Source organism: Prionailurus bengalensis, chromosome A1 (assembly GCF_016509475.1).
Source record: "Prionailurus bengalensis isolate Pbe53 chromosome A1, Fcat_Pben_1.1_paternal_pri, whole genome shotgun sequence".
In the NCBI taxonomy this organism is placed as follows: domain Eukaryota; kingdom Metazoa; phylum Chordata; class Mammalia; order Carnivora; family Felidae; genus Prionailurus; species Prionailurus bengalensis.
The window spans coordinates 15164625-15189410 of NC_057343.1; the positions used below are offsets into that span (position 1 = coordinate 15164625).

General features: G+C 35.6%; 1 protein-coding gene across 6 annotated transcripts in view; it reads right to left on the minus strand.

Moving 5' to 3' along the window:
- Positions 1-5503: 5503 nt before the first annotated feature.
- SPART (spartin) overlaps positions 5504-24786 on the minus strand; it is an 85986-nt gene continuing 66703 nt past the window's right edge. For 4 of the 6 annotated variants that reach the window (XM_043576971.1, XM_043576947.1, XM_043576953.1 and 1 more), the window contains exons 5-9: positions 22057-22180; positions 17240-17434; positions 16025-16183; positions 15855-15945; positions 5504-7161 (exon numbers count right to left, since the gene is read on the minus strand). In XM_043576971.1, the coding sequence (XP_043432906.1) occupies positions 6888-7161; positions 15855-15945; positions 16025-16183; positions 17240-17434; positions 22057-22180 (843 nt within the window). In that variant the 3' untranslated portion in view covers positions 5504-6887. Of the gene's footprint in view, positions 7162-12356; positions 12400-15854; positions 15946-16024; positions 16184-17239; positions 17435-22056; positions 22181-24786 lie in introns of all 6 variants that reach the window. The other 2 variants (XM_043576962.1, XM_043576978.1) reach the window with 2 other exon arrangements.

The following is a 24786-nucleotide window of genomic DNA, read 5'->3' on the forward strand; positions in this document are numbered from 1 at the left end:
CCTAAACAATAGCTTTTGAAATATCAAAAGCCATGAATTGATGTTTTTGTTCTCTGGTTTCTTTGTAGAACCCCCTGCTTCTTTGGGTCAGGAGGAGCAAGAATTCTCTCCACCTGTAATGCTACTTCCAGATCACTACTCTTCCATCTTCATGTAAAAACTCACGCCTCTGGTGCTGATTCATAGGGGCACATGTACCCCAATGTTTATAGCAGCACGTTCAACAACAGCCAAATTATGGAAAGAACCTAAATGTCCATCATATTATAAATATATATTTCTCTTGGTAATGTGAAAGAATGAAATCCTGCCATTTGCAGCAACGTGGATGGAACCGGAGGGTATTATGCTAAGTGAAATATGTTTTCACTCATATGTGGAACTTGAGAAACTTAACAGAAGACCATGGGGGAAGGGAAGGGGGAAAAACAGTTACAGAGAGGGAGGGAGGCAAACCATAAGAGGCTCTTAAATACAGAGAACAAACTGAGGGTTGATGGGGGTGGCGGGGAGAGGGGAAAATGGGAGATGGGCATTGAGAAGGGCACTTGTTGGGATGAGCACTGGGTGTTGTATGTAAGTGATGAATCATGGGAATCTACCCCCAAAACCAAGGACACACTGTATACACTGTATGTTAGCCAACTTGATAATAAATTGTATTAAAAAAATTTTTTTTAATTACAAAAAAACCCTCACTTCTCTGATATGCATGGCTTTTAAATTGTTTTTAATTTCAATTTTAATTCCAGTAAAGTTAGCATATGGTGTTATATTAGTTTCAGGTGTACAATATAGTGATTCAACAATTATATACATTACTAGTGCTTATCACAGTGTGCTCTTAATCCCCTTCATCTATTTTACCCATCCCCCCACCTACCTTCCCTCTGGTAACCATCAGTTTGTTCTTTATACTTAAAAGTCTGTTCTTTGTTTTCTTCTTTGCTCATTTGTTTCTTAAATTCCACATATGATGGTATTTGTCTTTCTCTGACTTATTTCACTTAGCGTTATACCCTCTAGATCCATCCATGTTGCAAATGGCAAGATTTCATTATTTTTTATGGCTGAGTACTTCTGCATTGTATATATATACATCTTCATTCATCTATCAATGGACACTTGGGCTGCTTCCATAATTTGGCTATTGTAAATAATGCTGCAATAAACATGGGGGTGCATATATCTTTTCAAATTAGCATTTTTGCATTCTTTGGGTCAATACCCAGTAGTAGAATTATTGGATCATATGGTGGTTCTATTTTTAGTTTTTTTTAATGTTTATTTATTTTAAATTTGACAGAGAAAGAGACAGAGCATGAGCAGGGGAGGGACAGAGAGAGAGGGAGACACAGAATCCAAAGCAGGCTCCAGGCTCTGAGCTGTCAGCACAGAGCCCGACGCGGGGCTTGAACTCACGAACCGTGAGTTCATGACCTGGGCTGAAGTCGGACGCTTAACCGACTGAGCCACCCAGGCGCCCCTATTTTTAGTTTTTTGAGGAATCTCTATGCTGTGGTCCACAGTGGCTATACCAGTTTTCATTCCTACCAACAATCCATGAGGGTTCCCTTTTCCCATATCCTTGCTGTACTTGTGTTTTTTGATTTTAGCCATTCAGACAGGTGTGAGGTGATATCTCATCTTGGCCATTTTTGTTATCTTCTTTGGAGAAATATCTGTTCATATCTTCTGCTCATTTTTAAATTGGAAAATTTAGTGGCGCTTGGGTGGCTCAGTAGGTTAAGCCTCTGACTTTGGCTCAGGTCATGATCTCACGATTTGTGACTTCGAGCCCCATGTTGGGCTCTGTGCTGACAGCTCAGAGCCTCGAGCCTGCTTCAGATTCTGTGCCTCCCTCTCTCTCTCAAAAATAAGCATTAAAAAAAAAACCCATAAATTGGAAAATTTGTGTTTTTGGGTGTTGAGTTTTATAAGTTCTTTATAGATTTTGGATACTAACCCTTTGTCAGATATGTCATTTGCAAATATCTTCTCCCATTCCATAAACTGACCTTTAACTTTGTTGACTGTTTCTTTTGCCGTACTGCTTATTTTGATGTAATAGGGCTTTTATGGTTTCAGGTCGTATTTCTTTTAAGAAATGTTTTTTTGGGGCGCCTGGGTGGCGCAGTCAGTTAAGCGTCCGACTTCAGCCAGGTCACGATCTCGCGGTCCGTGAGTTCGAGCCCCGCGTCAGGCTCTGGGCTGATGGCTCAGAGCCTGGAGCCTGTTTCCGATTCTGTGTCTCCCTCTCTCTCTGCCCCTCTCCCGTTCATGCTCTGTCTCTGTCCCAAAAATAAATAAACGTTGAAAAAAAAATGTTTTTTTAAAGTTTCTTAAAAGTTTATTTAAAGTTTTATTTATTTTAAAGTTTTATTTTTATTTTTGAAAGAAAGAGCGTGAGCAGAAGAGGGGCAGAGAGAGGAAGACAGAATCTGAAGCAGGCTCCAAGCTCTGAGCTGTCAGCACAGAGCCCGGTGTGAGGCTGGAACTCATGAACCGCGAGATCAGGACCGGAGCTGAAGTCAGATGCTTAACCCACTGAGCCATCCAGGTGCCCCTCAGATCTTACATTTAGATCTTTATAATATATTTTGAGCTTATTTTTGTGTATGATATAAGGAAGTGGTCCAGTTTCATCCTTTCACATGTAGCTGTCCAATTTTCCCACCACTATTTGTTGAACAGACTGTCTTTTCCCCATTGCATATTCTTGCTTCTTTTGTGAAATGTAATCATGAGTTTATTTCTGGGCTGTTCTGTCCCATTAAGTGTCTGTTTTTGCATCAGTACCATAGTATTTTGATTACTATAGCTTTGTAATACATCTTAAAATCTAGGACTGTGATGCCTCCAGTTTTGTTTTTTTTAAGATGGCTTGGCTAGCTAAGGTCTTGCGTTTCCATACAAACTTTAGAATTATTCTAGTTCTGTCAAAAATGTTGTTGGTATTTTGATAGTGATTGCATTAAATCTGTAGATTGCTTTGGACAGTATGGACATATTAACAGTATTTGTTTTTCCAATCCACGGGCATGGAGTATCTTTCCATTTGTGTTTTCAATTTCTTTCAGTGTTATATGGTTTTCAGAATACAGACCTTTTACCTTCCTGGTGAAGTGTTTTCCTAGGTATTTTGATTTTGGTGCAGTTATAAATGGGCATTCCTTCCTGATGTAACACCATCTATTCCTCACTTCTCAAAGACTTCACAGTCATCCATTGTCTGACTTTGACATCAAAGTGGTCTTTCCACTGGAAGTCTTGCCCACACCTTGACCTTCAACTTGCAACTCTCATCACTTTAATCTCCACTCCACTTCCACAGCTATACTCTGAATCCTGTCATCAGAGTGGCTTTAACTCAGAAAACTTAAATTAACAAAACTACCGCATACCAAAACCTCATTCTTTTAGGTCCCAACTCAGATACTCTCTAAATAACAATGTTTTGTTAACCAGGGATATTGTCTATGAAGCTTCTTAAACCTGCAAATGCTGGGACCCTGTCCCTTATCACAGAGATCTTGGTTCTTTAATAGCACACTCTAACAATTTGCTCTTCAGCTGGCTTCCAATTTTGAACAAAATAGATTGGTGTGTGTATGTGTACAAAGAACACTTTTCATTAGTTACTGTTTCCTCCAATGAATAGCTTCTCCAGGGTGATCAGTTTCTTCACTTGTGACAACTTTTTACATAGAATACATTTGAAGATATTACCTGGAGTTTTTTTTCCCACCTCATTGATGTTCCTATAATTTTTAATTCATCTTTCTGTATCTTGAAAATATATTGTGAATAGAAAAAAATTTTGAAAACAAAGCTATTGAGAAATATAATGTTCTAAGTATTTCTGTTGCTAAATACAAAATGGTGAAAACAATAGGAAGTCTTGAATTTGGCAAGAACAGACCAGAGAACTAGTTTCTGTTTGTGCAGAGCTTTACTCAGGCTTACCTAAAAAGTGAAATATAAAAGGATTTCTGGCTAACAACCCCTAAGCTTCACTTTTCTTAGCTTGGCCTAAAATACCCATGAAGGCAGAGAAAAAGACAAGCTCACACTATCACCAAAACCGAAGACTAATGATCTGTTTGGTAATAACTTGGGCAATTTTCTACCAAGTTTCAAGAGAGTGGAACTGTAATTTAAAATAAAATAAAAACAACTAGTGTTAAGCAGCTGGAGTCAGAGAATATCTATAAAGGCCATTTGTCCTTTCCTATCTACCTCAGTTTAAGAAAGATGTCTGGCCTATCACTCCATGTAGGTCTCTCCTTTTTGAGGTTAGTGTAGAACCTTTTTCATACTTTTGGATCTTTCTCAAGAACCTCTTTGATCTCTATCTCAGTTTCCGATTCTATAAAATGAAATTGTAATAGTATGTAACTCATAGGAATGTTGTGAGGTTAAAATGAGTTAATGTATATAAGAGCACTTAGAACATTAATGGCTCACAGTAAGCACTACATAAATGTTAGCTATCATTATTTCTAGACAGTTGGTGCCTTGACGTACTCCCAGAAAACTACCCTATACAGCATGAGGAAGGGACAGTCTGTTGAGGCAAAATGAGGAAAAACCCTGGTAGCAGTAAATATTGAGAACTGTTGTTTTTCATATGGTGTATCTTATGAATACTAAACAGCAAAGCAGAGCTACTAGGTAAGGGCCTCTATACAGTGAAAACAGGACTACAAAGCAGCTGTGATGGTTAATTTTGTCAGTTTAACTGGGCCACAAGATGTACACACACTTGGCCAAGTATTATTCTGGATGTATCTGTGAGAGTGTTCCTGGATGAGATTAACATTTCCATCAGTAGACCTAATAAATCAGATTGCCCTCCCAAAGACAATGGACCTCATCCAATCAACAGACCTGAACAGAACAAAAAGGCTAAGAAGGAACTTGATTTAGTTGAACTTGGTTTAAATCCTTAGTTTTCTGGCCTTTATACTCAGACTGAAATGGGCTCTTTTTGAGTTTTGAGCCTACAGGCTTTCAGAATGGAACGTACACCATCAGCTCACCTGGTTCTCAGGCCTTCAGACTTGGACTGAAACAACACATTAGATCTCCTAAGTCTCCAGCTCACTGAAGGGCTATCTTGGGAATTTGCAGCCTCCATAATTTCATGAGTCAATTCCTTGTAATAAATCTCTTTATACTCTGTCTCTCTCTCTCTCTCTCTCTCTCTCACACACACACACACACACACACACACACACACACACACACACACATGTATTTATCTCCCCTATTCTGTTTCTCTGGAAAACTCTAATATAGAAGCTATACTTATGAAGATTTTGTCTGTCTAGCCATTAATATGAAAAAGCAACCCACAACCAAGTAAGCAGAACGGAATAAAGGAAAATGGACAACACAAATCCGATTTTTCTGACCTCTGGTCTAAGTGAACTTTGTAATCTTTAGGCTCCACTAATTGTCATCCCACTTCTCAAACTTAAGGCAGAGACTAACTGGAAGCTATATGCCAACTCATTTTTATTTCCACTTTAATAAGTAGTACATTATCCTTGGCCTTAGGGAAAGGATCCATCAATTCTATGTGTTCCCGAAATACAACCCTGTGAACACATTTGAGGACAAGCAATTCAGAAAGTTTATTCACAAAGCACATTTTTTAAGACAGTTTCAAATAAAATCTAATAAACTAAGTAGCCATTAGATGTTTAGAAATATTAGAATGGACAATAGTTATGAACACCAGTACCAATCATTTTAAATCTGTAGACAAAAATAAAATGCCGTTAGGTACTTATTTATATATTTGTACCTTATAGGTCTGTAGGTGTCCGGTCTTCTGCCAGAGTGGAAACTGTTAAACCTACTTGCCATGGGTTAAGTCTAAAGCCTTCACATTCTTTACCATGACTATGAACAGAACATTTTCTAACAATTTATTGGCTTTCTAACATATAAAATTCCAATGACTAAATCCCAAACTAAAAATATATTTACCATCCAAAGAATCCTGCTTGTATTTTTATAAAATTTTAGCCTCTTGGAATAACTTAAAGTGGATATGGTAAAATGATTTCTTAAAGCAACTTTGTCCTATTAAGCTCATGATATCACTTCATATTTTAACACAAATCATACACCAAAATTTCCTAAGTTCCTAGTAGATCAACACCAGTCTAAATCCAGAAGACTTAAAAATCTTTGCATTCATTCTAAATCAAAAAGGCCATCCCACTTCCTAACAAAGATACAAGCTACCAAATAATTTTATAGAACCTCATTTTATTTTTCATGATTAGCCTAGTCCCTGTATTGAAAAAATCTTTTAAATATTATCTGAGAGTTTTTTTAGTTTAGGATTACAGTTTTTGTGTCTAGCTTACACACTGAAAATTTTGACAAGCACCTAAAAAAAAAAAAAATCCACAATTAGTGCAAAACCAGGAGATAATATTTTAAGTTGGTCTTTCCAAGTACAACTCAAGCTAAGGTTACTAAATGAGAAATTTTATGTAAATATATAATTTCCTACCTTGCTTTATGAAAGACGGCAAATACAAAAATAGCTTAACATTAGGTTTAATGAGGTTTATTAAAGCAAATGTTTTATTAGTCTTATTTTAACTGCAAAAATATTTTAGCCACATTTAGGAAAAATAAACTAACTGAGACTATATAATCCTGTATTTGTAAAAGCCAGATGCAAGAATACAGATTCTTTCCTTTTAAGTAGAATACATGCTATAAAGCTTATGAAACAGTCACTTTGTAGGAATGAATACATTTTTAAAATACTGGTTAATCTGTGGGGAATTCCACATTCGCCTATTAAAAAAAAATGCATCCACCTTGTAAGGCTTTGGTATAGGTGATTCACAGCACTTCCATCATTTTTCTTTCTTCTTTGCCTCATTCTTCTCTCGTTCCTCTGTCTGCTCACCTTTCTCCCTTTTCATGTTTACATTTGCTCTTCCTTCTTGATGTCCCCCCTTAGAATTATCAACTATTTTATAGTCTTCAAGGAGGGTTTGTCCTGTTTGTTTTGCTGTTTTCTTCACCATTGCTTTGATACCAATGTTGTCAATATTATAGGCAGTTACACCAACATTGATGGCAGAATCTACTGCATCATGTGTAGCTTCTCCTGCAGTATGCCCGTATCTTTAAAAGATTAGAAAGAAGTGTAATGACATTATAAATTTAAATTAAGACCTTCTTATTTAGTATTACATAAGTCACATGATTAGTATGTTATTCCTAAAAGCAAAATCAAAGATTTGGTTTCAATTTTTTTTTTCAATTTAATAACTTAAAGTAAAAAATAAAATCAAACTGTGCCAAAGCTATTATTTCTCCTTTAGCAAAAACTGTATGAAAATAAAATCAAGCTAGCTGAGATTAATGTAATAAAGACTGTTTATGATGAAGAATAAAATGTAGATTATAATCAGGGTACCTGGGTGGCTCAGTCAGTTAAGTGTCCAACTCTTGATTTCAGCTCAGGTCATGATCCCACAGTTCAGGAGTTTGAGCCCCGTGTTAGGCTCTGCACTGTGTGGAGTCTGTTTGGGATTCTTTCTTTCTCTCTCCCTCTCTCCCTCTCTCTAACCCCCTCACTGTCCCATCCCCACTTGTACATGCTCTTACCCAAAATAAGTAAGTTTTTAAAAATGTAAGTTATAATAAAGGTTGTTAGTCATTTTTTTTTAATCCACCCCTTCTGAAAATAGAGGAGAACTTTCAGTGAAAACAACTATAGGACACAAAGAATCGACAGTCACTATAAATGGTTTTGAGTTCCATGTTAACCAGACTTTGGTAACGTCTTTAAACTATCAGAATCTGAGATTGTCTTTAAGCAAAGATTGTATAACACTTTCTCCCTCACTCCACTCCACTCCACTCTGCTGCACTCACTGGCCTTTTTGCTATTCTTTGAACCATCAAGCATACATGTGCCACTTTATGACCTTTGTACTGGCTGATATTTGCCTAAACTATTCTCATACCAGGTACTCACATGTCTAACTGCTTCACCTTCTTTCAAGTCAGATAAGTATTGTATTCTAACTATCCCGCCGATTTCAACTGCCTTACCCCACATGCTCCACCCCACGGCCAATCAATCCCCCCTAAAGCTCCTCCCTCATTTTTTTAAATGTTTATTTATTTTAAGAGACTGAACAGGCACACACAAGCAGGGGAGGAGCAGAGAGAGGGAGAGAGAGAGAAGCCCAAGCAGATTCCATGTTCAGCACAGAGCCAACGCTGGGCTCGATCTCACAAACTGTGAGATCATGACCTGAGCTGAAATCGAAGTTAGACACTTAGCCAACTGAGCTACCCAGGCATCCCTTAAGCTGCTCTTCCTTATTCTACAACTTATCACCTGCTACATACTCTAGAACTTATTTACTCTCTTTGTTTTGGTTTGCTTATTGTCTGTCTTGCTAGAATATAAACACTATTATCATAAAAGTACTCTGCTGTATTAACATATCCTATGCATTGAGAAAACCGACATTCAATATTTGTTAAATAAATAAATGAGTAATTCCTGCCCTATCTATCTGAGAGTTTCTTTAGCATCAAACATACAGCAAAATGCTTGGGAGATTATACAGGCACTATACAAAATAGTATTATTGACAATTATCGATATATGTGTTTAATATCATTTCTATGAGAAAACACAAGTTGAGGACCTATACAAGGATACTGAAAGTTATCCCACTGTATTTTCTCTTTTCCTTTTTAAAGTACCAGGTTTTTATAGTTCTCCTTGCTTAGCAGAGAACTGCCTAAACAAGCAACAACAAGAGGGCAACATTTTACAATTGTCTTCAGGATGCCCTCAAGTTTCATATGTGCTTTGTGACCTGTATCTGGACATTTTATACTAACACTGGATCTGCCCTCTGAATTAACAAGTTCTGTATTACTGTAAGTTTGGCCTGGAATAGTGGTTTGTGATCCTACTAGCTTGTTCATGCTTGGTTTTTTTTTTTTTCAACCTCAGGGCGAATAATGTGAATCTTAGTTCCTGAATGAGGATTCCATTATATCCTTAGCCTAATTTTAATAATTAGAGTCAGAGAATGGCAGAACTTATAATGTGCCAAACCTTACATCCATATCACTCTTGACTGGGGACTTATCACCAGTTACCAGACATCAAAGCTTCTTAGCTGCTTTCTGCTGGTCTCTATTGCAACCCTTCAGCATTCCATAGTACTTGCTGATGTTGCAGAAGACATGGAGCTTTCTCACTGTCAATCAAGCCCCCACAAATACCAAGTGGCAATGGTTATGGTTATGGTTAAATGAGAAGAAAGGGGTGGAAGAATTGGAAGAGTGACCATAACTCTTGGTTGAGCAGGTTTCTCTTAGGGCTCTCTTCTAGGACTGTGTGACTAAGAATTTGGCCATATTAGTGTTTATGAATACAGGAAATCCTCCAGATTCATGAACTTCCACTTCCCTATTCTAATGTTGCAGTTTGATACCTCTAACTGCACTCACAGTATTTAAAAAAGAATTTTTTTTAACGTTTATTTATTTCTGAGAGAGAGAGAAAGTGAGTGAGCACAAGCAAGGGAGGGGCAGAGAGAGACACAGAATCTGAAACAGGCTCCAGGCTGAGTTATCAGCACCATGCGGGGCTCGAATCCACAAACCGTGAGATTATAACCTGAGCCAGAGTCTGACGCTTGATTGACTGAACCACCCAGGTGCCCCATTCACAATATTTTTATATATAACACAATTCTAAAGGCTACATTATTAGTAATAATGTGCTAAAAAGAGTCTGTGTTGGTACCCTGATGTTTTGCTTGTTTCTCCATGCTATCTCCATTTCAGCAAGAATTCCTGTTAATTTGGGGAGAAGTATCAAACTAGCAGTCAAAGAACTAGATTCTAATACCAACTGTGCCAAAAACTAGCCATATGACCTTGATGAGGTCTCAACTTCTTTACATTTCATTAATTTTTTTCTTTCATCTCATAAAATGAGATTTGTAGGTTTAAAGCACTTTGAAAATTCCACAATACTAAATGTATAATTATTTTTAAAGACCTTATAAAATGGCTTTTAAGCAGTTCTGTTTATTTCCTTTAATATATCCTCACCCTATCATCTCTGCTTCCCAATATGCCTTAAAACCAGTATTCCTGGCAGGCATCTATTTTTCTCTTCCTTTATAAGTAACTGCTCAGTTCTTTCCTTTATTTGGACTACATTGTAAATTCAAACTACACTGTTAAAAACTAGAAAGTCTATCTCTGATAAAAAGACAATGTTTATTTTTGATTTCTTACTTTTTAAAAAGTTAACTTTAATTACAGCTTATTAGATTTTATATTAAAGAGCAATAAAAATGAATACAAAGAATGCTCTAAATAAGTCAATGAGACTTAATACAGTTTGAATGAGACTTCTCAGAAATTTCTCCAGCACACTCAGTAATGTCTACAAAGACAGCACAGTGGTGGTGATTCTAGATTTCACTAATTGTAACAAAATTTCAGTCATAACAAATTTCAAACAAATCTTCCTAAAATTCAATTCACATGCAACCTTCAAAACTATTCTTGAAAATATTAATCTTAAATATTTTAAATAGAAATAGCTTCTTCTTAGTGTACCCATCAAAGATAGGTGGATTGTGGCCAATTTCTAAAGGATGTTTAAGGTGAAGCTGAGGAATTTAAACTTTATCTTGAAACCAATGGGAATGGCATAACCAAAATTACATTTTAGAAAAATCTAACTCAGGTTGCATTGTGAATTGTAAGGGTGTCAGAGACAGACAGAGGAACCAGTTAGGAAACAAGCTGTGTGATGGATGAGAAACAATGAGGGTCTATTCTACAGTAGTGGCAATGAGGCTGGAGATGAAAGGTAAATATAAGAAACAACAGCACTTGGTGAATGAATAGCTGTAGTGCTGTATAGTTGCGACTTATGAAGCCTAAAGATTACAATAAAAGTTAATCAAAAAACATAGATTTGAGAGGTTGAGAGGTTGTATGGACACAGTATAGGTAATATCTATGAAGAGTAGAAAAGGATAGAACATAGAGTAAAACTCTAGAATAAATGGATGTGGAAGACAACAGCCCTGAGAAGAAGTTTGATAAAACTGAAAGGTGAGCTAAATGAGAATACTGTTAAGATTTGGAGACATCTAACCCACCAATCTTAATAAGCATATCTTAGAGCAAGATCAATCAGGACAGGCTACAGTAAGCATGTGACTGGACTTTACCCATGAAAATTTAAGGAAAATATCTAAGACATTAAAAAGACAAGTCTTTCAAATCTACAAATAACATAAAATGGAAACCTGGCCAATATGACATACACTAAATCTGAAGCCAAACTAAAGGACTTAATAATGGATCAAGATCAACAGATGAAATTAAGCACAAATATAAAGTTCTTAATTTTAGGTACAAATATCAACTGCCCCCCAAATAAGAGGAAGGCCCAAATTTTAAATAAAAGTTTCATTTTTTAAAAAAACACAAGTTTGATATGGGTTAATCGAGTAACAGCTACTAAACAGATAGTCTTTGTCTTGTGTGCCATGTATGCCAAATGCTAAGTATGACCAAATCTCATGGTATTCTAGCTGGTCACAGCAAATGTGAAATACTTCATTCAATTCTGGGTTCCGTATTTTGAGAAGAACAATGATGAATGAAGTATCTGGAAACCATACTATATAGAGAATTCTTAAACGAACTGGGAGTAGTTAGAAAAAAGTAAGTGAAAGACACAATAATAATGTTTAAATATTTATACAGTTACCACAAGGAAAAAAGAAGACTGACCTTAAATACTTAAATAATTCCTGAGCAGATGTTATATAGACTGGTTTTGGGTACTATGACATCTGCCCAAGGAATTGCCTTCAATAAATTTGAATTTGCCCCTTCATCCAAAGGCAATTTTAATTAAAATTCACTAAACAAACCAATAAAATATGGTACCTGAAAAGAGTAAATTCCTCATAGAAGAACAATTTTACTAAGCTTATTCTTCACAAATATGTATTGTAAGATAAAGTTTTAATGCGGGGAAAACAAAAATGGATCTAACTGATGTTATATGATTTTCCTCTAAACAAGGGTTTTTAGTTTTTTTTTTTTTTTTAAGTAACCTCTATACTCAACATGGGGCTCAAAGAGTTGCACACTCTTTCAACTGAGCCAGCCAGGTGCCTCATCCTCTAAACAATTTAAAATGGAAAAAAAGAAACTTAAAGGTGAAATTTAGAAGCTATGTAGAAGAGTGATGAATTATTTACTAAATGTTATACTGCAATTATATATAACAGGTTTGAAGTTACTTATTGCTTTTCATTGTTCCTGTAAGTCTTGATGTTCCTAAATCTAAAGTAAGACAAAAGCATTAATGTAACTGACAAAAATAAAAGTATTAATGAATAGTTCCCACACATTTACCTAAAAATTTAAGAGTATAATTAATTATACAGATCCTTAAGTAAACCACTCATCATCAGTGAACACAGTCCCAAATCATAATCAAAACCATCAAAAGTATAAATAATATACTTCTCCAACATAATCTGCTTTAATTTACTTATTTTTAAATGTTTATTTATTTTGAGAGAGAGAGAATCCTAAGCAGGTGCCACACTCAGGGCAGAGCCCAAAGCAGGGCTCAATTTCACAACTGTGAGGGATGACCTGGGCTGAAATCAAGTCAGACACTTAACCCACTAAGCCACCCAGGCATCCCACAATCTTCTTTTAAATATGCTTAAATTAAAAGATAATCCTCTATGTTGGCTTGTAACACCAGAAATCAGATACGGAAGTTTATACATAGTTTGTTTTTCTTCTTGTCATAATGCATGTAATCATGGCAGATTTAAAACAAGCTGGGAGAATAATTTATCATAGGCAAAAAGAATATAAATTTTCTATATTATGCAATCATCAGTTGGATTGGAGAAAAACACAAATGCTTACTCATCAAATACTTTTTCAAAGTGCAAACAAATGTAAATAAAAGTAAATTTATAAATATAAAAATATAAATTACATTTATACTCATAAATGTAAATTTACATAAATGAGAAGTAAATTTAAGAACTAGCTCTTTCTTTTCTTCAGTGATAAATATCACTAAGTTATTATTAGTTTCATACCTGCAGTTTCTTCTCTTAAAAGACAACTTTTCTTCTTCTGGGCAAGATTATTTATAAGTATTACAAAACCCTTTGTATCCCCTTGCCCCTCTCCATCTTTCCAAGTTTCTTTTTTTTTTCTTTAAAAAAAATTTTTTTTAATGTTTATTTTATTTTTGAGAGAGAGAGAGACAGAGTGTGAGTGGGGGAGGGGCAGAGAGAGGAGACATAGGATGGGAAGCAGGCTCCAGGCTCTGAGCTGTCAGCACAGAGCCCAACATGGGGCTTGAACTCATGAACTATGAGATCACGATCTGAGCTGCAGTCGGCGCTTAACCGACTGAGCTACCCAGGCACCCTTCATCTTTTCCAGTTTCTAATTAAATTACTGCTAAGACCAAAGTAGTCTTATAGTTAGAAATACAAACCTACTGGGGCACGTGGGTGGCTCGGTCGGTTGAGTGTCCAACTTCAGCTCCAGTCATGATCTCGCAGTTCATGAGTTCAAGCCCCACGTCAGTCTCTGTGCTGACAGCTCAGAGCCTGGAGCCTGCTTTGGTTTCTGTGTCTCCCTCGCTCTCTGCCCCTCCCCCACTCATGCTCTGTCTCAAAAATAAATAAATGTTAAAAATTAAAAAAAAAACATATTATTAAAAAAAAAATACAAACCTACTTAACTAAATTCTCACCTGTTTTTTCATTCCGTGAATCTTTGGAGGAAAGGATAAAAAGAATAGCAATATGTACCATAATAGAAATAAATGAGCTCAGAGTCACTGTTAAAATATCCTTCTCATCATATTAAGTTCTCCTCACTAAGGACAAAAAATACAAAACCTACACCAAAACTTTGATAGTTATGTGAATCCCTAACCTTTAATAAGGCTCCACTTAATCGTACTTAGGTAACCTTTTTTTTTTTCATTAAAGTAGGAAATGGACAAATCCAATGAAGCATTTCCTAACATGACTAACATGTTTCTAACATGACTGCCTAATTATCTCTGCTAACAAATGATACTGATAATCTAAAACGAATTCACTTTTGGCCTAAAAGGCACTTCTGACTTTCTTCTGCTCTTGCAACAAGAAACTGTTATTCTAATTACGACTGATCCACCAAAGTAACCTCAAAGCCGTAACACAAAGAGCATTAGAGATCAATGGTATAAGTAGCAAAAGATAAGACTGAAGACTTGGGTTTTATATTTCCACCACAAGAATTACTGATCTTTTCTGGATCTTCTTTGCCAAATCTTTTAGTCAAATTGAAACTGTAAGATGATGTGTCATGTTGCTTTGATTCAAAGGTATGCATGCCCCAAATGGAGATCAAATCAACTCAGGAGAAATTAAGTTAGTTTTTTCTAAGTCAAAGGTAATTTACTATGGTGGAAGAGAATCTAAATGTATGACAGATAGTGCTGGAAAGTAACTCTAGATACTGAAGTTGCACAGATGTCCCAACAAGGGCAGGGTTGGTCCACCACTGTTGTTTCATACTGCATGACACAAAGACACCTGGCTTACATCCCAGCTCTACCACTTACTAGGGGTATAATCTTTAACAAAGTTTAACAGCTCTACACTTTGGCTTCCTCATCTGTAAAAATGGAGATGATAGTGTTAAAGATTAAATAACATATACTGAAAAGCACCAAACACACTATCTGATACAGAAGTATGAACTCAAATGTTGTGAGTGGGTAATTAACACAAATAACTGAGATTTGAGAACACCACTAATATTACTTTTTTCTTTCTAAATAAAAATTTAATATTAGGCTTTAAACTCATGCAAAGCTAAGAAAGCAACTCAGGTCCTTCATATTATCTTTAGTTTTTAGACCTTGATTGCCCTAGGACTTATAAAGAATAAAGACCTCAAATCAGAAGACCTGTTTTAAGTCCACTTTAAAATAGTTATCAGATCAGCTTAGATCATTCATTTTTTGTTTGTCCACTTGTTAATATATGAAATGGATGACATACCATCTGTCCATTCTAATAAAAATGAACAGTGGTAGAGTCAAATAAGATGTGACAGAATTTAACATTCTTTGTAAACAGAAGAGGCTAATATTAACAAGGTATAATAGTTTAATTATAATTCAAGTTTTTCCCATCAAAACTAAAGGCAAACGTCACCCATCAAGAACATGCAGTAGGGGCAGTAGGGGCACCTGCATGGTTTAGTCGGTTAAGTGCCCAACTCTTGATTTGGGCTCAAGTCATGATCTCATAGTTCCTGGGTTCAAGCCCTGCATTGGGCTGTGTGCTGACAGTGTGGAGCCTACTTGGGATTCTCTCTTCCTCCCTCTCTGCCCCTCCCATGCTCTCTCTCTCTCGAAATAAATAAACTTTAAAAAAAATTTTTTAACCAAAAAGTACCAAAATTTACTAAAAAAAACAAAAACAAAAACAAAACATGTAGTTGATAAGGTATACAGAAACTCCAGGCTTTTTTTTTTTAATTAAAAATATTCTCTGCATTAATGATGAAGAGATATAACCATTAGTAATAGGAGGCAAAGTCATAGTAATTCTATTAATTTGCTAAAAATATTATTAAGAAAAACAGTGAAAAAAATTTTGTTTTAGCAGCTACTCAATGACATAATCATTTTAACTGTCCTGAATTTTTACAAATGCTGTAAGAGTTTTTAGTCATTAAAATTATAAAAGTCAACTTACTTGTATCTGACAGTTTGTACAGTTTCTGCTGAAACATTGTTAACAATACATTTAGCTGCACATTCCAATCCCTGCCAGACAGTTGAAAATCCTGCAAATATATTTAAAAGTAAGTAAAATGATAGCTAAAGAAATGGACCTTCCTAGTTAAATTTCTGGCCTATTGTTACCTTGAACACTACTTGCTGCTACGACCATAGCACCATCCAGAGGGGACTTCCCATTTCTGTCTTTTTTAAGAGATTCTGGAACAAGTTTGCTTCCATGCTTCTTGACGTGTGGAGCTAGTTCCTTTCCAACACAATTTGCTACAGTGCAAACTCCATCAACTAATATAACCATAAAAAGAAAAGAAACACTTAAAAAATGTTTCCCTTGATTCTACCATTCTTAGTTAGCAAAATTCTTATATGAGCATCTAACATTGTTTTACTGCATAATTTACCATTTCTATATAAGGATGAGAACAAGGCCTGGCTAGTTTTAAACAAAGGCTATTATCTGGTTTAAAGACATGTTTGCAGAGCTGAAGGATTATAACCTTGCCTCTTAAATATAATGTTCTTTATGGCAATTTGCTTAAAAGAAAACAGAGACTGCTGCAGTGTAAGAGCTATAGGTCCACCTTTCATGTTTTTCAGCTATGTTTCTATGTTCTATCAACAAATACCTTACTGAAATAGTAATAAGGTATTTAAATCTATAAAAAAAATAAAACCATAATCTGATTCAAAAGAATATTGAATATTGAATCCCAAGAAGATAATCTTACTAAATTTAATCATAACCTATTAAGGGGTGATTTGACCATCTCAAAATACCAAACTTTAAGGCTATGATTCTCAAAGGAACAGGAACGAAAAGCATATTGCTTGGGAAGACGAACACCAGAATCACTGAATCTGCTTAACTGAAATAATACATCCCTCCACTTGACCCTCAGCTATGACACAGTGAGCTGTCCTTAAAAGAATGTATCATATTCAAGGATAGCCAATACATTCAGAGCCATTCCTTTTCAAAGGTACAGACACTTCCCTCTCCGACCCATCAAAACAACCCTTTAACCAATGTTTCTCAAACTTTAATATACAAATAAAAATCACCTAGGAATCTTGTAAAAATTCAGATGCTGAATTGGTAATGTGTGCCAAGTACCTGAAATATATTTGGGTATCAGTATTTCTAATGTATTTGAGCCTTAGTATTTCTAAGGCTCTCAGGTTGATGCTGCTACAGATCCCACGATGAACAGCAAGGTGAAACAGCTTCATCCTAATCCTTTACTCTTAAGGTTAAACCACATAAATGTGCATTTAGATTAACCCAGATTAAGAGACCATTTTTAATTTAACTGAAAGGAAAGTCTTCCAAAGTTACTTTACCCAGGAACTGACTGACTTTTGCTGCTCCTCCTGTAGCCTGCTTTGCTATATAAAGTCCCTTGGTCACAGCTGGACTAACTTCCACTGGTTTTTCTTCTGGTTGAATCCGTTCACGGAGTTTAGAAGCGCCTTTCTGGATTGCTTTTCCAGTAAATTCAGCACCTTTGACCAAACCCCAGCTCACCCAGGAAGCACCTTTTTATAGGAAAATTTAAAATTGCACAATTAGAGTTGATTATACCTGTAAACCCTTTAATAACTTACCAACACGAAAAAAACAAAACAAAACAAAACAAGGAATTCAATGTTTAGATCCCAAAGATGCCATTAACTTTCAAGCCAACTTTATACTTATAATTTTCTGCCTGGAATACACATCTTTTCTAAGTAAATTCATCTTTCAGTACTTAGGCCATAGATCACTCAATAACAGAGCTCTATATTACTCTATGCTGCCACTATAACTTGTAGGTATCTCTCCATGTCACTGACCACACTATTACTATTGTTAGGAACTAATTTTGAGTTGGTACCATTAAGATGGTATTTGGCTTGAGAACCCAGGTATCCTTGTTCTTCTTGCCTTAGTCCAGGTACCACTTTTCGTCCATGAAGTGCTGAGGGGTTTAGACGCAAGTAATGCAAGCTGGAAACCAATACACCTATATCTCAAACACCAAGGCAGAAGAACTCTTTGCTTGCTTTAGACTAAAGGCATAAGGCAAGGGGACCTGTTCCTCCCTCAAACCCAAACCCCACGATCTCAGCACCTTTTAGCTTATATCATAAACCTGAAGAACAAAGACAAAAGAATACTCAAAAAAATTCATGAGAAGAAAAGATGTAAGAAGAAAACTTGGGAAGCCTAGATGGTTTAGACATTTGTCATGAGAACAGGCCCTAGCACTTTGCTTTGGCTCAATGCTTCCTGCAGAATGAATGAAAAAAGAGAGAGAAAGCAGCACAGTACAGACTGCTCTAGCGAAAAGGCCCTGCACACATGCAGGGAAAGGAGAAGTGGGAATGAAATGGGAAAAGCAAGAAAAAATATACAAAGAGAATAGTTGCCCCTGAGAGGAAGAATAAAGTGTTACCCTGCCTTGGAGAGCTTACAATTTTAAATATTTCCTTTTTGGCTATACCCTGGAACAATGAGCTTGGACATATAAAATACTTAAGTATATTGTACCAAGGTCTGTGGCATAGCTTTTACATAATTACTTTCGCCTATGAGTGAGCAGGCACCCAATGTCATGTGAAAATCCTGTTTGTTTAAAAAGGCTGACAATGAAAAGTAAAGTGGTGATTGATTAAAAAAATTGTGGTACTTCTGTTTTTGTTTTAGTCAACACATCCATCTGACTCAAACCCTACCCCCACCATCCTACCCCTGGGGAAGGACAAGGTCTCAACCCAGGGAAAAAGCTTTCAGCCAAGAGTTCCCATAACAATAAAGAGATTAAAGACCTCTATTAAAAAACAAACCAAACCAAAAAAAACCAAAAACCAAAAACCAAAAACCAAAAACCAAAAAACAAAAACGTGTATTTTTAAAGTTAACTCACAAGGTGAAAAGATACAAGAAGTAAAAAAACCAACTGAACTTGAAGACTGAGAAATCATAAAACAAATGATAATGAAAAAGGAAAGCTCTATACTCCCGCAATGAAACAAGCAAGAGGGACAGAGTCCATTGATGACTGAGAAGAATAAATGGAAATGAGATAAATGAAAAGTCACAGGACTGATAAAGAGAAACACTAGATCAAATTATAAAGAAGCTATCACCATGGAAGAGCACATAACAGAGATAATGTGTTAAAACTGAAAAGACTGCAACAGAAGATCAAGAAATTAATACTTTATTGGTAGCTACTAAGATCTTTTAAATGGCATGTGTAGTGCCAGATATAAATTTATTCTATCCACGTTCACATTATTTGCACCCATTTAATGTTGAGATACAGCAGGCAATGAATGCTGAATAAATGAGAAGTTGGCAGATGACTTAAAATGATCTCACTCAAATCTAACATAATGGAGGGAGGCTCTAATCAGCCCATTGTCATATATCCTCTACCTCCTTCCAAATTAGCTTACTAAACTCTACTCCATCTAAGATGTTTGGCAGTTGCCTTCTTAAAAGTAATTCTAGGCTCCTCAAGCCAATATTCTACACAGATAATTTTTAAGCAGTTCATATTTTTTCACCTTTTATATTCATAAAACCTAAGGCTGTAGCTTTTACTGATCTTAACTGATTTTCTGACAGTGGACAGGAATCAATCATGGGCTAAACTGACTGAGCTCAATTTAGATCCCTGATTACTTATCTTTGTATAGAGCCTGCACAAGTCAGGAAGAAATAGTTGCTTGACAGATCAGATTATTTTCCTCTGGAATAAATCTTGGGTATTTTCTGCACCTCTTTGCTACTTATACTTTTAAGTATTTGGTGAGGTGGTGGGTTTTCATTCTATCTACTAAAAAGCACATAAAGAGATATATACTCTGATTGGCAGTTAGTTTTAATGTAACCAACTATTAGAGATATTTCTAGAATTCTGAGGGAATAAGATGAAAAGTGTTACAAATACCTGCCGAAGTCCCAAGCAGTAAAGTAGGCCTCTTTGCGTTACCATAATGTAGTTTTTGCTCATTCTCAAATGATGCACTGCTGAGAGTTTTTCTGAAATCTCTAAAGAGATCTCTGCCCAGAATTAGCTGATACTAAGGATGCTCTACCTCTCTGAATAGAATCAGTGTGTGAAATCTTTGGAGGTCTAAGACTCTGTGACATGCTATACTTTCCAAAGATGGTCAAAATAGTATTTCCTGTTCTACATGTTCTTTTAACATGACCTTGACATTCCTCCCATTGAGAAGTGGGGTCTCTGTTACAATCCCTTCAATTTGAGCAGGTTTGTTACTTTCTTGTGATGAGTGATACTAGAAATTTCCAAGAATATGTCAGGAAGACAACCTCTAGCTGTTTGCTATATCATATATGCTTCGAACCCTGAGCTACCATGTAGAAGCCAAACTGGCTTAAGGCTGCTAAGCTGTGAAGAAGTTAAACCACATGGAGACCATGTCTAGGCACTCTATTTGGCAGTCCTAGATTCTGAGCTCTTCCAATCCAGATGCCAGATTTGTGAGTGAAGGAGCCTTTGGATGATTCCAGACCCCAGATACTGAGTCACTAGTCAGCCTTTCAGTCTTCCTAGCTAAGGTCCTGACCTCATAGAGCAGATCTAAGCAATCTCTGCTGTGACCTTCTGGAATACCTGGTCCACAGTTATCTTAAGCATAAACAAATTGTTGTTTCATGCCATTAAGTTTGGAATGGTTTGTCACACAGCAATAGTAAATAGAACTACTTACTATTTACTATAAATAGTGGTATAAATTTTAAAAAGTTTATAACCTTTGAAATTAGTTATCTACCTATGTGTGAATATAGGCAAGTTTTCTGAATACTGACCTAATAGCCTAGCAACCTGTAAAGTTATGGGGCAGGGTAGTAAGAGTGAAGGTTTTCTTTATAACTTCTTTGAAAATCTTTTTCAAGGATCAATTTTAACTGTTAAAAGTTGTAATTGAAAATTCTGGCTGTCTTTTCTTACCTCTAGCAGCTCTCTGACACCAGGCAAAATATTTTGTTAGCTCCTAGCTAATTAATTTTCCCTTATTTTAGCTTGTTGGCTTTTCATGTTGAAGGTTTTTTCTGCTTTAGACACCTTTATTATTTTAATGGGGTTTTAGTACAGACATGGAAGTCTGTATTGACAGTCTTTTAAATGACTGGTCAAGATGCCTTTACAGGGTCATGAATTTGGCTAACTAGTGACTGGTAATGTTTTTTAAAAACAAATTAGAATGTCTAAATCTGAGAGCTACTATAGTTGAAAAGCTAAAATGTTAACCACTAAAAGTGAAAAGATCTATGTCAGTAATGATAATTCTGGTTTTAAAATAACTGATCTGGGGCACCTGGGTGACTCAGTCACTTAAGTGTCTGACTTTTGATTTAGGCTCAGGTCATGATCTCACGGTTTGTGAGTTCGAGCCCCAAATCAGCTCTGCACTGACTAGCTGAGCCTGCTTGGGAGTCTCTGTTTCCCTTTCTCTCTGCCCCTCCCCTGCACTCTCTTTCTCCCAAAAATAAATATATAAATAAATACATAAATATATTTATATATATCTAACGTATATATAAACACATGTATATATTAAATATATACAAATATATACATATATATAGGCCTTTAAATATATATATATATATATATATATATATATATATATATGCCTATAAAAAATTATAAAATAATTGATCTGATGCCCTTTCTAGCCAAAATTAAATAGTAGGGCCTACATCCCAAAAAGCTTGGCTGTAATCCTCAGATCTTTAATACCTCCACTGCTATGTGGTTAGGGAGTGCTGGTTTGCTTCCAAAGATGGATGAATATCTTATCATTTTTTGGAGGAAGAGGGAAGGGGAGAAAAGAAAACGATTAAGGGAGAATTTCAAAGAGGAAAGGAGAATAACTAATTTTATGTTCAGAGTTGTCCTAGGAGTTTGGGGATTCCTGAAGTTTTTCACTATCAATTTTCCCAAAAGTGAAACAGAAAAAAAGCAAGAAGAAACTTATACCTATAGGATAATATGTGATGTTCTAAGAGACTAGTTCCTTTCAGGTATTTATAAAATGATCATTTAGAACCAAAATACAAAATTACCTTTCTAAGTAGTCACTTATGGATTCCAAACATTTCACATTATATGGGGGAAAAGTTAGCATTACTGTAATACCTGACAAAATATTTTGAGCCACTTTCTCACTCCATTCGGGTAATTCCTTTGCTTTGTCTTCTGAACCTGGCTCATAGGGTACAATGTGACTCAGATTAACTTCTTCACTTGGAGTATCTTTGGTCTAAATAGTAAAAATATTTCAAAATGTAAAACAGTAAAATACTAAGGGGAAAAATGATAAGCAGTATTTAATAAAATATTAAGCCAACAAACACTAGTTATAATTAATAAGATTATTTCCACCCAACATAGCTATCAGTACATTTTATACACAATATAACTGCCATGAAACTGAAAACTATACTGATCTTATGTAAGGTCTCACTGGTAAATAAGGTTTAAATACCAACATATCTCCAATAGAGCATTTATCAACTCATATTTAAATTGATGAGATTACGGGGTTCCTTTATATAGCTATCAACCCCTTAATAAGAGTATGCACATGGTGTACTCAGTAAGATTTAAAAGATTTGTTAAATGACTCAATCGGTAAGGATACATCCAAATAAATTGGTTTTGATAAAAATCAAGTAAAGCAAGTAAAAATATATAAACACAGAAAAATCTACTCCATCTGAATGGAAATGGGGAACATAGAAATACCTGTATTTTGCTAATTTAATAGCTGTTATGTGAGCTAGGGCCAACAGTCAAATTGTCAAAGCTCAATGTACTCATTCTAAGAACTTAACAGCAAGCTAACTCAGACCTCATAATATAAAATAATTTGAAAATAAAACTGCTTAAGAGAACTAAGAGAACTTTACTTAAAATATAGAACATTAAAAACAAAACAAAAACTTCTATGGGCAGGGGGAAGCCATTCATAAGTAAAACCTAAAGACAAACGGAACAAAATATTTACAATTTCTATCTCTGATAATGGGCCAATCTCCTAATATATAAAGAGCTCCTGGAAATTGAGAAGACTAGTGACCCAGTCATAAAAAGTGGACAAAGTACAAGAACAGACAACACACAGAAAACAAAATTCAAGGAATCCTTGAGCATATACACATCATTCATAATAAAATCAATACAAATTAAGATATTCCAATACACCATTTCTCATCTATCAGACTGCCAAAATACAGAAAGACTGATCAGCTTCTCTGTGGATGAGGCTATGAGGAAATGGGTCTCCTACACTGCTGGTGGGAGTGCTGAAGAGTACAGTCCTTGGGGAGGGGAAATTAGCAAAATCTATCAAAATTAGGGGTGGCTTGGGTGGCTCAGCTGGTTAAGCATCTGACTCATAATTTCGGCTCAAGTCATGATCTCACAATTTTGTGAGTTCGACCCATGTCAGGCTCTGCGCTAACCCTGCTTGGGATTCATGCTCTCTCTTGCTCTCTCTCTGCCCCTCCCCTGCTCACACTCTATCTCAAAATAAACTTAAAAAAATTATTTAAAGAAATCTATCAAAATTACAAATGCATTTATCTATTGACTCAGTAGTCCCACTTCTAAGAATTTACCTTATGAATTACCTGCAATGTATGAATCAATGGATCTAAAAGTTATTCATTGAAGCACTGCTTCTAATAGCAAAAACCTGGAATCATCCAAATATTCCTCAATAAAAGATTGGTTAAAGAAAACTATGAAAACTCATAGAACGAAATATGAGGTAACTATAAAAAAGATTGAGAAGGTTCTCCATTTATTAACATTGAAAGATTCCCAGAATTTATTATCAGATAAAAAAATAAAATAGAGAACACTCTATGATGTTACCTTTTGTGAAAGAGAAATCTAACAGTTTTTACTTTCTTTCATCTGCCTCAAGAAACCTGGGGAAGAAATACAAGATCCTGATAAACAGTGATTACCTACAGCAGCAGGGAAAATGGTATGGACAAAGGTGGGAGTAAAGCTTTTCAAAGTATATATCTGTTTACATAATTTGATTTCTTTTTAGTCAACAAATTGTTTTAAAAATGGAAGTTTTCAACAATGTGGAAAATTTCCAAATATACTGTTAAGTAAAAAAGCAAGAAGCAAAAGTTATGTCTCACATACTGTCATTTGTATTAACAATTACGTATATGTGTGTATACATATATACACACACACACAAAATAAATGTGTATGTATATATGTTTGAAAATGCATAAAAGTAATAAGCAAGAGTAATAAGAAGCTAGCAGCAATGTGTCTTAGAGCAGGGAGCTAGGTGGCTGAGGGCCAGGGAGGCAGACTTACTTTTCCCTAAGTATCGTTTCTACCTTTTGGATTTCTTTTTGTGCATTAACTTATACAAATTTTTTAAGTAAGTATATTTCTTTGAACCATCTTGGACTCCCAATGTCTTCATAAGCTGGTCTAAGATATTCAACATAAACTACAAATAAATGTAGAACATTCAAGTGGTATGCATTAATCCCACAGGTAATTATTGAGCACTTACAATGCGGAATACAACAATGAAGGATACAAAACTGTAATTCAATACTCACAATGCGATTTTCTTTCTTCATATATTTGCTTATATTACTACTTCTGCCCAGAATCCCCTTCAATCTGCTATTTGTATGGCCAGCTCTTGCTTCATTCTTCAGAACTCATCTTAGCCATAATGCCCTCTCAGGAGAGCCTTCCTTACAGTTTCCCACACTACCATATGCCCATACTTATCTGTGAGACTAGGTTGTACGTTAGGTGATGCAATCTAGCCTTCTATGTACCTTCATCTAATGATCACACTGGATAGGGAAATTATCT